At 41.9% G+C, this 13,015-nt stretch overlaps 1 protein-coding gene across 2 annotated transcripts in view; it reads left to right on the top strand.

Moving 5' to 3' along the window:
• DLGAP1 (DLG associated protein 1) overlaps positions 1-13,015 on the top strand; it is a 430,204-nt gene that overhangs the window by 324,602 nt on the left and 92,587 nt on the right. For both annotated transcript variants that reach the window (XM_027785332.2, XM_055800551.1), the window contains 2 exons: positions 6,221-6,398; positions 8,862-9,102. In XM_027785332.2, the coding sequence (XP_027641133.2) occupies positions 6,221-6,398; positions 8,862-9,102 (419 nt within the window). The remainder of the gene's footprint in view (positions 1-6,220; positions 6,399-8,861; positions 9,103-13,015) is intronic.

The following is a 13,015-nucleotide window of genomic DNA, read 5'->3' as shown; positions in this document are numbered from 1 at the left end:
TTCAAAAAACCCACAACAGCTAGAGGTAGACAGATAAACACGTTAGAGACCTGCATGACACCAAACTGTGGACTTCTGAATTCGTTTATTTTAAAGTGCTTTCCTGTGTAGCCCTAACAGAATCTGAAAAATCAGGCAAAGACACAAATACACTTTACTGCAATTTCTGCCACTCCTCACCAAGTGGAAAACCCTGTCACACAGGCATGTCCCAGGCAGTTTTGTGGTGTGCTGGTCCATGCAGTGAAAGGGATTGGTAGTCTGGTAGTAGAAACTTTTGTAAAGCAAAAGGGAGCAAATGCCAATTTTGTGCTGATAACGTTGAATTGCCCTTCAGCAGATGAGATTTTTCTAGTTGTCTCCAAGTTTTAGACTTTTCTTTCTCACGCTTGACTCTTTAGCAACATACTAAGGACATAAAGAGAGGTTGAGGGGGTGTTCGTTTTGGGGTTTGGGCTTTTTTTTTTTTTTTTTTTTTTTTTTTTGCTTCAAGGACGTCCCCATGAGGAGGTTCACTTCATTATAAACAAAAACAGAAAAGGGGATCTTCAAAACTCAGAAAAATCCCTGGTGAGGGGGAAGAATGCTGAAAACTCTATGGGCTGCCCTTGTCTCTGTTGGTAGCATGACAGCTTTGTGTTTGCTGCACTGAAAAAGCAGCGGAACATGGGTGACAACATGATCAAATTACCCTAGCCTGGTGACCCGTATCATGAGCAGGTTCAGACAGATGCACTTGAATGACTTTGTTCTGTACATGTTCCTTTCTGATGTCCTTCAGTGTTTGCCCTGTGTCAGACTGTGCTGGATTATTCTACCTTCTAGCAACACTAAAATGCAAATAAAATTAAGCACAGCAATGTATGTTGGATGTGCCCATCAGCCACGCCGTAGGTGGGGCATTCAGCCAGGGATAATTAAGCCCCGGGGAGCTGAGCTGTCCATTGTAGGCTACAAAACTGAGAGCTGGGATACTTAGCAATAGAGGTTTATTTTTTCTTGGGTTTGGGTTGCACATGCTGTGTTGTTGGGGGCCTTCTGCTTATTTGAAGGCAAATTTTAGCACATTCCTCTACTGGTTTACAGAAGTATTCAGGACATGTTTCTGGATTTTCACTTTGTTCTGCTTTGTCATTTTTTGTTGCCAGAGCACAGTACCCGTCTGGCACAATGCTGCGCTTTGTGCTAGGAATCTGAATGCTGAACTTGGAGAAGGCAATACAGTCTTAGGGCTACTTTTCATTGTAGCACTTTTTTATATTGTGTCTGGCCTAAAGGGGAAAAAAACCAGCCATCGTCAGTCTTGGCTTTCCCTCTTTTCATTCAGAAATGAAATGTAATAAATGAAAGTGTTTTTCATAAAGAGCACATATACAACAGATTGCATTGTGCTTTCCTAAAATAAAAGGAAATACTTGAAACTAAACTTGCCCGTTCTTGTAAATCCCCGTTGTCTACCTTCTCTTGGCATTTCAAAGACACTTTGAAGGCAAAGGAACTCTTCCAGAAATACATTCAAAGCTATTTCACTTTTAATCTCCTAACACTGTATTTTAAACCCTTTAATATATATTTGAGTGAACTAAATTATGGCCAGCATAAAAGTCAGAAAGGACGAGGCAGTATGTAAAGATTGTGTATAGCTTTCCTTCCCTCTTCATTCATGCTGGACCACCATCTCAGGCAGGCTAGGCTAACGCTCTTTCCTGCCTCTGCCTCAGGCTTCCAGGGAAGCCAGAGCCAAGCAGCCAAATCCAGCTCCTGGCACGCTTACCTGCACTGACCAGCTCCTCACTCTGCAAATAGCCAATTAAGCAAATGAGGGACAAAATGTTTCCATCTGAATTAAAGCCGTGTAAATACGAACACATCTGTAACAGTGGGTTAGAAGTGTTTTTTAACACGCTTGTTGCAACAGTGGTAGGGGTGATTAAATGTGCACATTTAAAATATTTTCATTTCTATATTTGAATGAAAAAAGGAGGATCGGCCTCAGCATGCCTGAAATGTGTACAGATCAGAAATCAAATGGCAATATGCAAAGGTGGCTTAAAGATGTCCTTTACACAGCTACACGATCTTCCGTTTTAGATGCTTCACTAAAACACATTTTCTCTTTAAATGGACACTGCTCTGCCCCTCAGAGCCCCTCATGGGTTTTCAGTAGCATTTTGCCTTCACAGGCACCCTGTGGATCAGAGGTACTTCTTTACCCAGGGGAGCCTTTTATTTCTCCGCCGAGACTCAGCAGACTCCATTTCCACCCACCTCAGCTCAGGGCTGGCTCCTTTTCTGGTCAATCCCCTTGGGACACCTGCAACAGCATCCAGAAGAGTGGCAGAAACCCAAAGCCCTCATCTTCTCCTGGTGCCTCTTGCCGTGGTTCTTAAGAAGCACGTTTAGCAGTGCTATTCCTCCCACTCCTTGCACTGCCAAAGCATGTTGCTGTTATGGCTGTGCTCCCATCCTCTGGGGTGAGGCCTGGGGCAAGGGCAACACTATGGGGGAAAAGGACAGTGCAGCCAGTTTGGGGACTTGCCGCTTGCAAGTGCAGCATGCTGCCTTTGGGGACAGCCCAGCCTCAAAGCACGCCTGGTTCCCCATGCATGCGGCAAGCTCCACGGACGCTGCTTCAGCCAACCTCATCACATCGTGTATCCACAAGGGGCTAGAAGCCTGCCAGGCAAAATGTCTCTTCTACCACAGCAGTAAGGACGAGCTGTGTAAAAGCCTCTCTGAAAGGGCTCTGGCACTGAGTTCAGAACTGCCCTTCAGCCCTTGTCCCATGTCACAGCAGCAGGCACTGCAGCACAGAAATGATGTGGCATGCTTGAGGATCTTGTTCAAGACCTTTAATAATTCACATCCTCCTCCTGCCAATTAGTATATCCAATGCAGTGACTGCAGCTAACAGCCCATTTTCTATGGGGCAAAGAGCTGTCCCGAAGTCTCAGTCCCATGTCTGTCATACTTAATTGTGGAAATTATGATGGCGTAAACAGAAGTTTAGGTAATACAGGATAAATAGAAGATGGAGTTGAAGCTGTAAGGAGGAAAATACCATCTTCATTTACAGGTTGCCGGTAACAGCAACTTTGAGAAAATAAATTAGACATTGAGATCTTCCCTGCCATACATAGTCAGATTTATTCCTAAATGGAATTTCCAGTGGCATTTCAGCTGTTCATTAAAGTGTACTGCAGAACATAGTGACAATTTATTACACAGCTACAAAAGCAGTGATAATCATTACAAATGCAAACCTTCAGATGTTTCTTTGATTATGCTTTAAATCCTTTTTCTTTCCCCCCATCCCCCCCCCCCCATCACTACATCTAGTGAAACAGTGATTGTAACAATCAGTGAGCAAGGAACCACCTCCTCCAACAGCTGCCAGTATCCTAGCCTGGTTTATACAACAGATGGGAGGTATGCACAGGCTAAGATAAGTGGCCACCTGTAAAATGTGGTTCTATATATGTGCCAGACTGGCCAGTTGTATAGTCAGGAACAAAAAGAAAAAGGAAGCAGCTGTGCTGACCACCCACATCTGAAACAGCAGGGAAACATTTACTCTCATGGATGGATGCCCTTGTTTCAAGCAGAGTTGGGAAAACATTATGCGACACTAATGCATACAGAAAATTAATTTCTATACCTTTTGTGGTGGCTTTCCACGACACTTGGAGCATCTGACCTGGTCTGTACTCTGGCTGTCACAGCAGAATCGTACTGCTATGGGTATCTGCATCTTGTTATACTGGTTCCAGTCTTTAAAGGGCACCTGCCTCAGCACTTGCAAATTTCTGTCTGGCAGTACCTGTGTGATGAATTTTGTGATGTGCTGCAGTCTTCTTGTGAGCTCAGCTAATCAGTGAACAGCGACAAGCCCCAGGTGACGTATTTGACTAACTGGCAGCTAATCAAGCATATTTGAATTTTGCATGTCACATATTGGCAGCAAACTGTTCACAACATTCATAAAATACATTTTGAATTAATTTAAGAAATACTTTTCAGGCAATGCTGATCCGTTTACAGATCTGCAGCATGGTGAAGTAGCTTTCATGCATTTGAAAAATTATGTCTGTTGAATTATTCATTCTGTTTTATCTTTTTTTTATTTCTTTGGGGTTTTATCCAATAATAGACAAAAAGGTTTTTTTCCAAGAGTTCCACGGTTAGTGTTAGTTACCAAAATGTTGTAGCTAACCATCAGTAACAGTCATTTTCTCATTACTTTCTCTTCCTTTTTTTGAGTTGTTTGGAACACGGCTAATTATGATGTCTAAAACCCTTCTTTTGTCATGTGGAATTAATGGCGTAAGGAGTCAAAGCATATGAATATGGCTGCTGTGAGTATTGCACCATATGCGTAGTGAAAATGGCAAGCAAAGGCTTTATCTTGATCTTGTGACAGGAATATTGAATAATTAACATAAGTTTATGTATTTTTATTAGGCAGGTAATTAGCAGCCAGAGAATACAGTATTGTAGAGATGGCCTAGATTTTATTACGGTATTGTACCATTCAGAAACAGACCCAGTTTCTGAACTACTTAGGTGTGCAATTACACAATGGAATTGTCCTCCTAAAATACATTGACAGTTACCAGAATTGTGCATGCCACTGGGAAATTGCTCATACTAATTACCATCATTAGCTACTTGAATACAAAATATCTGCAAACGCTTGAGGAATTAGACATAAAATGGATTCTCTTCTTTCAGGTCAGCTGTGTATGTCTTTCTAAAGACTGGGGGACCAAGATTAAGCCTGTAATTAGGTTACAGATTATTCTTTCATATAACTGCAAACATCCATGTGAGATTTACATTTTTAAATGGAAAATTTAGTTAATATTTTAATTTGATTGCTTTTTAATACTTGGAGAATATTAAAGATATTTCAATAAACATATTGAAGAACCACCCTTTCAGTACTTTATCCACTGATTAATTGTTCCACAGGAAATGTCCCCAAAATAATTGCATAAGAGGCACGACATGGATCACTTCTTGTGAGTCACATCTTTAAAGGATGTGAGAAGACAGCACCTAGCCTGCATTTTCAGAGGATAAAACATCTTGTAGGTGAAGGATTGTTTCTACATGTTGTAACCTTTGCTATCTGACTCTTAAGCACATAGAGCAGGAGTAATACAATTTGTGCACATTACCTGGGGGCAGTTCATTGTTTGTTTGTCTGTCACTCATGTTGGAAAGATGGGGAAAGTTATCAATTCAGAAACATAACTGTGGATTCTAAACCTGGAGTTTGACATCAGGTCATGTAAAGCTACTTCTCTAGCTTACACTTTCTCAACTTGCAACTTATGCCAGGAATAAAATAAAATTTAAAGCACATCAAACCTTAGCAGGTGCCCCAAATTCTTGGAATGATTTCCTAGGTTAAGACACACTACGAGTTTATTGTGCATGTTGTGTATGATCTGCCGATTCTATCAGCCCAGACACCCTTGAAAGCTCCTGGAGAAGCAGCCCTGTTATACAGGTACATACATGAGTGTCAAGAGTCACAGCATCAGCAGGTCTGTTCAACACCAGGTTTCCTCAGGGAAACAACCCTCTAGGGGAACAGAGACCCTACCATTCCTACCAGCTGCATTTCAAGATGCTAATGTGTTTAGGGTCATTCATCGAACCTTACTATTGAGCCTCTCCTTCCTTTACGCCCCTTCCCAGCTGGCTGTGGTGGTTCCTGCATTCAGCTCTGTAAGGACACAAGGCTTTCTTCCTTGTACTCACCACAGTGGCTCCACTTGCTTTTTTAAAACCAACATGTGAAGTCATTTCAATGTTGTCACTTCAAAAGTCTCACATAGTGGGGGGGGTTGCTGGAGCTGGTTGCTGCCACTGTCAGTAGTCTAAAATTTTTCCATGCTGCTGTCAAGAAATAAAATTGGAGTTATTCTGCCGTTCTGCTTAGGCACAGTTTACAAACACCCCCCACCAAAAAAAAAAAAAAATCCTTTCTTTCCTTCTTTCTTCCACCCACCAAATAAAAGGATGGGGTAATCTGAATAAAAGCACTTGCATTATTCTTATTTTATAACTATACAAGGAGTATATAATGACTTGTTCAAGTCTTCCTGTTCCAGTGAAAAACACCTGGTTATTCTCACTCCTGGTAAGGCCATTTGGACCTGATGAAATATCTTTTTTATTTCTTTTTCTTTCCCCTCCTCAAACCTCCCAGGATATCCAGTGAACACTCCCCAAAGCTTCAGATCCGGAGCCACAGTTACCTGAGGGCGGTGAGCGAAGTGTCCATCAACAGGAGCCTGGACAGCCTGGACCCCGCAGGGCTGCTGACGTCCCCCAAGTTCCGCTCCCGCAATGAGAGCTACATGAGAGCCATGAGCACCATCAGTCAGGTGGGTGACACGTACCTGCAGCAGCCTGGAGAGCAGCCGCCACACTGGACACCAAACCCTTGCTATAGGAGAAACTGGATTTTGCTTCAAGTGAAATTAGATCACACCACAGATTTTTATAACATTCTTAATAAAGCAAGGGCGTTCACACACAGTCTTGTTTGTGAGAGTGTAACACTTCGTAATGCCATAACCTCCCCTTTGCAAATGGATGAGTGGCACAACATGCAATTTCTTTGAAGGAGCAGTCTCATTTTTTATTTTTCTTTTCTGAAAGCAGGTGCTCATCAACAATGTCTTTAAACAGGGTTCTCTTAAGCATCTTTGTGCTTAGTATCTCAAATCAATTTTTTTCAGAGTGACTCCAAAGAAAAAGTTCACATGCTGAGTGAGATGCTGAAGGAAAATTACGTCCGTAGTATTTTGTATTTCACAATTTTATTTGTATTTTATTAGAAATTTTAGAGCTTTCTTTATGCTATTGTATGCATTCTTAACCCTGTGCGCCTCTGAACTTTTTATCTGTATAGTACAAATGTTGCAGTATATATATATATATATGGTGCAAAGGTCTGTCTATATTGTTGCCCTGAAATCCTGTAAGACCCCTTCATGCTTATTCTAAACTCAAAGAAAGGTGAAGGCCACCATGACACATTCAGTTTATGACTTTTAGAGTCATAAAATAGCCTGTTCTTGCATACAACATGCTTGTACAGTTGAATTTGTCAGGAACAGATCTGAAAGAAATGCAAAAGTGCCTGCACTCCACAGGGCAGTGGGCCAGTAGCTCATCTGCTAAATCCTATAGCTCCTTGGTATGATTTTTGGCTTGCTTGCTTAAGTGGATCATTTGGATAAATCACTTGGATAAAAGAACTTTCTTGCACTAGTCCAGAAGTACAGCAGCAGGATTAATGGCGCCGTATACTAGCCCCTTATTATTGGCATGTCAAGTCATTGCAATGTCAGAAAAATGCACATGACATCATTGATGACAGGGCTTCAGCAATGGCCATAACATACGTGCCATTCAGAACAGCGCTGTAGTTTGAATCTCTGCAGTGTTCTGTATCTGGGCACTGGAGCTTCAGAGTATTCACCTGTGCATTTTATAGTGAGGCACTTTGCACAGAGTATGGGCTGATGCCCTAGAAAGAGGGTCAGTATGTATCTAGGAGGAAACAGCACTGAAATTCGGGTCTCAGAGGCAATTATACGAACATTAGTTAACTTATTTAGCTGGACACCTAACACTTACGCAAAGCTGTCTGCCACAGAGTAAGCATCTTTTGCCACTGTGAAGAATTTATGGGCTTCTTTTTTTAAAAAAAAAAGCATAGATTCAGAGATGTTTATTTGGGGATATGGCTATTCACCACCATAGTAAGATTGTTCTTTATGATGTATTATCTACTACTCTTACATGCTCTTTTAGTTTCCCTTTGAAAAAATATGTTCTTAACTTTGAGGTTTCTCTTTTCAGTTATATGTACAAATACTCAGCATAACATTTTTCTTGGTAAAAGTAATCCTGGAAAAAGATTACTAATGTTTTTTTCTACCACCCTAACAGTCTTACCTTCTCCTGCTGCCTTGGCCTTTTGCATACCTGAAAACTAACAGAGTCTTCAAGAGATGGTTTCCATGTGCATGTTTTCCGTAGTGATAATTATTGTGCTTTAATGCCAAGCTCAGGGCTTGATTCTCAGTTTAGAAAGATGAGCATCCGTTACTAATTAAGACGAGGTAGATGGTTTCCGAGTTTGTAAGACCTGCAGCATGGCCACATGCTTTTCGTTGTTCTTTAACCTGCATGAGTGCAAGTCTCTGTCACCACCTAGTGACTGCTCCACAAAGGGTCTAAGGATTCCCTTGCATCTCCGTCTCAGCCAGAGGTGTAGTTATACAAACACTTTTCCCCTGCTACAAAGCTGGTTCCCTTACCAGCCTCCCCCTCCGAAGTGCTTGTGCCACTTCTACCCTCGAGCTTCCCAGCCCCTCAGGTTTATCACTGTGGTTGCATGTGGGTGGCCTTGATTGCACACTGGCATTAAGCTGACCTTTTCTGGTTTTTTACCTCACCCCGCAGGGAAAGTGTGATTTTTGTTTTTCAGTGTACTGGTCATAACGGCCAAAGGTTCAACCTCTGCTGTGGGCCCAAGGGGACAGCAGCCAGGTGCTGCTATAAGCACTTGCAGCTTCCCACCGGTCTTGGCAGGAACCAGGAGCCTAAACTGCCGAATCTCTGCCTAACGCCTCTCTCTCCCCTTTCTGTACATGATTTTTTACCCCTGACAATTGTTGCTTTGTAAAATGGGTTGTGTTTATGTGCCATTCACCTGTTCTTCACGTGTGAAAGGCTGGTCTAACAGATGTTGGCCATCGTGCTACTGTAGCCGGTGTTTGTACCAGGTAGGCTGGTGCAGGGATATACTGACCCTGCCCCGTCCTTGTCTGCAGGTGAGTGAGATGGAAGTGAACGGTCAGTTCGAATCCGTCTGCGAGTCAGTGTTCAGTGAACTGGAGTCTCAGGCCGTGGAGGCGCTGGATCTGCCCATGCCGGGCTGCTTCCGCATGCGGAGCCACAGCTATGTCAGAGCCATTGAGAAGGGCTGTTCCCAGGACGACGAGTGCATATCGCTGCGGTCCTCATCTCCCCCACGTACAACCACCACGGTGAGGACCATCCAGAGCAGTACTGGTGAGTAACAAAAAGAGGAACCCAGAGGGGTTGTGGAAAGGGAAGGTACCTTTCTGTGCAACTCCATCAGAGCAATGACGAACAATTCTCTGTCAGACACCAAGCCATAAGAGAGTCCAGGGATCTGGACAAACTAATCAGCCTAAAACTATGCACAGATCAAGGCTGATGCAGTTGTGGTGTCTCCTACATCCAAGCTAATTTATTCTGGGTTAAAAGCACATAGAAGAGAAGTCCAAGGTCATGCTTCCTTTCACTCTCCTCCCCAAATGAGCAATCACAATTTAGCAAGGCTGAACAAGAGGCTCTGGGTTAGCAGCTCTGCTCTGGAGGGTCCCTCTGCTGAGTTTTTCTACAAAGATGAAAAATGGTCTCTGCCTTTCCTAAAAGTTACAAGTTATTAGATGTGTTGTTTAATGGCTCAGAGAGACTGTTACAGCTCTCTAGGCCATCTCAGAGGTGGGAATGAAGAAGGAAATAAGTGGTCTGCAGGTCAAAATATGCATGTTCACATCCTGCTGTTGTTCTTTCTGCAGTTCAGACTATTCAAATCTTGCAAGAGAAAGAGATTTTAGTCTAAATGTGAGACTTGCAAACCTTCCCTTTAATGTTTGAGATTGCTTTTCTTCTGGAAATAACCATGATGAATTCCAGATTCTGTCACTAAAATTAGTGCTTAAGGGTAAAAAAATGCAAGTCAGGAAAAAAAATCCAAATCTCCTTCTCTCACTCAGAAAAGCAAGAGCCAGGAACCATTACATGTGTGTGCTCTTCCCTGTGGAAGGATGAAAGGGTCTCGTTTGATTTTTCTGCATTCATTCCACTGCTTTACACAAGCTTAATTTACTATACATCTACTCTTCACATTCATGACTAATATTGACTAATATAAGTATTTCACTGTGCCTACTACCTCTTTTCCTGGTTCTTTAATTTCTGTTTTCTGTACTCTTCTGCCTTTTTGTGTGTTACCTCACACAGGTGCAGTTGTTTATACCTTGTAGGTTCCTTATCTCTCACTCAAGTCTTTTTTAAAGCTGCTTGTCAATTGGTTTATGTCATCAAAATACACTTTCAATCCTTTTACCAAAAATGTTGAGCTTAATTCATTTTTCTAAAAGTAACAAGTTTAAATACTGTTGGAAATACACTGGCAGTACATCACAAACATCAAAGCATTTTTAAAAAATGCTGCAGAGCAGTTCTTGTCTAAGTCACTAATCCTTGAAAAATAGTATTTACGTGACAACATTTCTGCTATAAAAGTAGTTCTTGCATGCATGCAGGGTTTGCACCACACTGCAAAGACAGGATTTACATAAGGTGTGTGTTACTTCACTGTACAGTATTAGCTTGTGTCAAATGTATTCTGAAGCAAAAGTTGAAGGATGGGGGTTTTCAGGGATCTTTCAGCGTGCATTCACCATTATTAGATCAATTTGGGTATCCCAGAGTGGGTTTTCAGTTCTTTGAGAATGGCTTTGCTAACACTTTTCCCTTATAAAAATAACTGTAATTATTAATACAGAAGAGAATAACCATTTTTAAATTATATAAGATGTTGTTTCTGTCACTCAGATAAATGGTGCCTGTGTCTGGAGATGATGGTGTATAAATGGAGAAGGCTGGCTGTACGTATCGGCCAAAAGCACTGTAAAACCCAAAAGATGAAAATCGTTACTGTAAACTGTCTCTTGTTTATGTTCCTTTTTTGTAGTACACCCACAAACAGAGGCTCTTCTCTGGGTAGCTGACTTTATTAAAAAATCATATGAACAAAACTATGTTATTGAAAAGTGTAAACCACTGGGTTTATCTTGGGTTACTGCTTCTGTAGTTGGCACCTTAAACTGCAGAGAGGGGAATGATTTGCAGCCCTCTTTTCAGACATCCATAAAAGCATTTAAAGACTGCTGTAGCTATCTATTTTCTGCTGTGGGAATTCTAATGAGCTATCTCTCTCATTTTTTAATTCGTGGGTTCCCAGGGGCCCATCCCTTGCACTGGTAGCATTTCAGACAACTTGTCTCTTTTACTATCTGACTTACATACCACTATCTTTTTAATGGGGATTCGAGCTGAATTAATTCCATTCAAAAGCATTTATATTGACTACCTTGCTGTTGCCTGTGGCTGGCTCACAGAAGAGAAACCTGAAAGGTATCATTGGTGGTTTCTATTAATATCTGCTTCAATAAAATGGGAAATAGCACAACAGCTAGGCAGATGTGAAGAAAGGAGAATGGTATCTCAGACTTATCTCCACTGAGGTGCTGTTTCAAATGCTTTTGTGGGAAATTTAAGGGCAGTTATGATCTAAACTACAGATTTAACATCCCCAAATGAGAAGGCTGTCCTCCTGCCCCAAAACTACCTGTCTGTTCAACCAAACAAAATTTCTTTCATCAACATCAGCAATTCCTTCAGGGACCTGGCTTTTCATTCACTAATTCAAAAATCTGTGATCTGATCGTATACTGATACTGGGAACTCCGTTGACTGCTGGAAGCCAAGGAAAATGCCAGCTTGATGATGACGGAAAAGACAAGAGAACTGCCTGTCCACTGGTTTCAAAATTATTCCTCCAGAGAAATGACCCACAGCTTTCCAGGACATCTAGATAAAAATATTAAGCAAGCGCTATGGACAAAAATCACACTTACCTCTGCCTGTTAGCCTATGCTACAGTGGTTGTAACCTCAGGTTTTTAATTTCCTTTTGCCACATAGTGTTGGAGGTTTATTTCTGAAATTAGGAATGCATGTCTATTGGCAGAGCTTTTCAGTTCCTGAGGATGTGCTCAATCTAACTATAAATCCAGTCCTAATCTGCTGGCTGTGGCACAGAGCCCAGCTATGGGTGACTGCCCAGCTGGTGGCCTCTGCAGCCTGTGCTGGTCTTAGTGCTATCGCAGCAACGTCACGGGGTGAGTGCATCTGGCTGAAACTGAGCCTGAGTGTAAAAATGGGGGTGTAGGCACAAACCGGTTGTCATCAACAGGATGAAGTGTTACACTGTGAGTGCAGAAAGACATCCTAACCTCACCAAAGTGAAGTTTCTGCATGTATCTGGGAGGGGGGCACTTTGTTCATAAGGTGATTTTGTACGCGAAATGATGTTTTATCCTGGTTTTGAAATTAAGAAGAGGAAATACAAAGTTACCACTGTAACAGAAATAAATGCCATGTCACAATTCCATCATGCCTTGAAAGCTGAGTAGTTGAAAAGGTCCATTCACTCTCGTATTTGCTCGCTTGGCATTAGTCATACCCACAGAGGCAGCTGTACCCTGCACCGGCTGGGACCATCCCTGGGAGAGGGGCTGTGCAGGCTGAGAGCTACAGCAGCTCTGAAGTGTTGGCATATGTTATACTCCATAGCCTGCACTAAAAATTACCTCCCGTGTCATTTGGTGTCTTCAGAGGAATTTAATGACCTGTGAGTTATGACATAATTTGATCCCAGGTTATTTGCGGGTGCAACCATTGTAGCTGAAACTCTGCAGCCAGCAGATTCAGCCACTAAATAGATATCCTTTAAACAACTCTAAAAGTCTGTAAATCATTTCAGTGAGCTTAAAAAATACAGTCATTAAGAAGCAATGACATTTTAAAATAGTCTAAAAAACACCTTTCTCTCATATTTCTTCTGTCTGTGTTTCTAAACCGTGCTTGTGCAGCTGTTCCTTTGCTGCAAACAAACTTTATGACGTGAGGGTTTAAGCATTAACACATGCAGGTACAAATATATAACTGAGATTGGACATGTTTAATTTGAAAGTGACATCTCTGTAGCAGAGCTCAAGCAGTAACATCAGGAAAAACTACACTAGATTGCAATATGTATTTTCTCTGTATGTGTCCTCTGTAGTCAGGTGAACGGAAATTTCAAAGCTATCTGCAGCAATGCCATC

Source organism: Falco peregrinus, chromosome 3 (genome assembly GCF_023634155.1).
Source record: "Falco peregrinus isolate bFalPer1 chromosome 3, bFalPer1.pri, whole genome shotgun sequence".
Classification (NCBI taxonomy): Eukaryota; Metazoa; Chordata; class Aves; order Falconiformes; family Falconidae; genus Falco; species Falco peregrinus.
The sequence above is the reverse complement of the archived record's forward strand: the minus strand, read 5'-3'. Positions and strand labels throughout refer to the sequence as shown.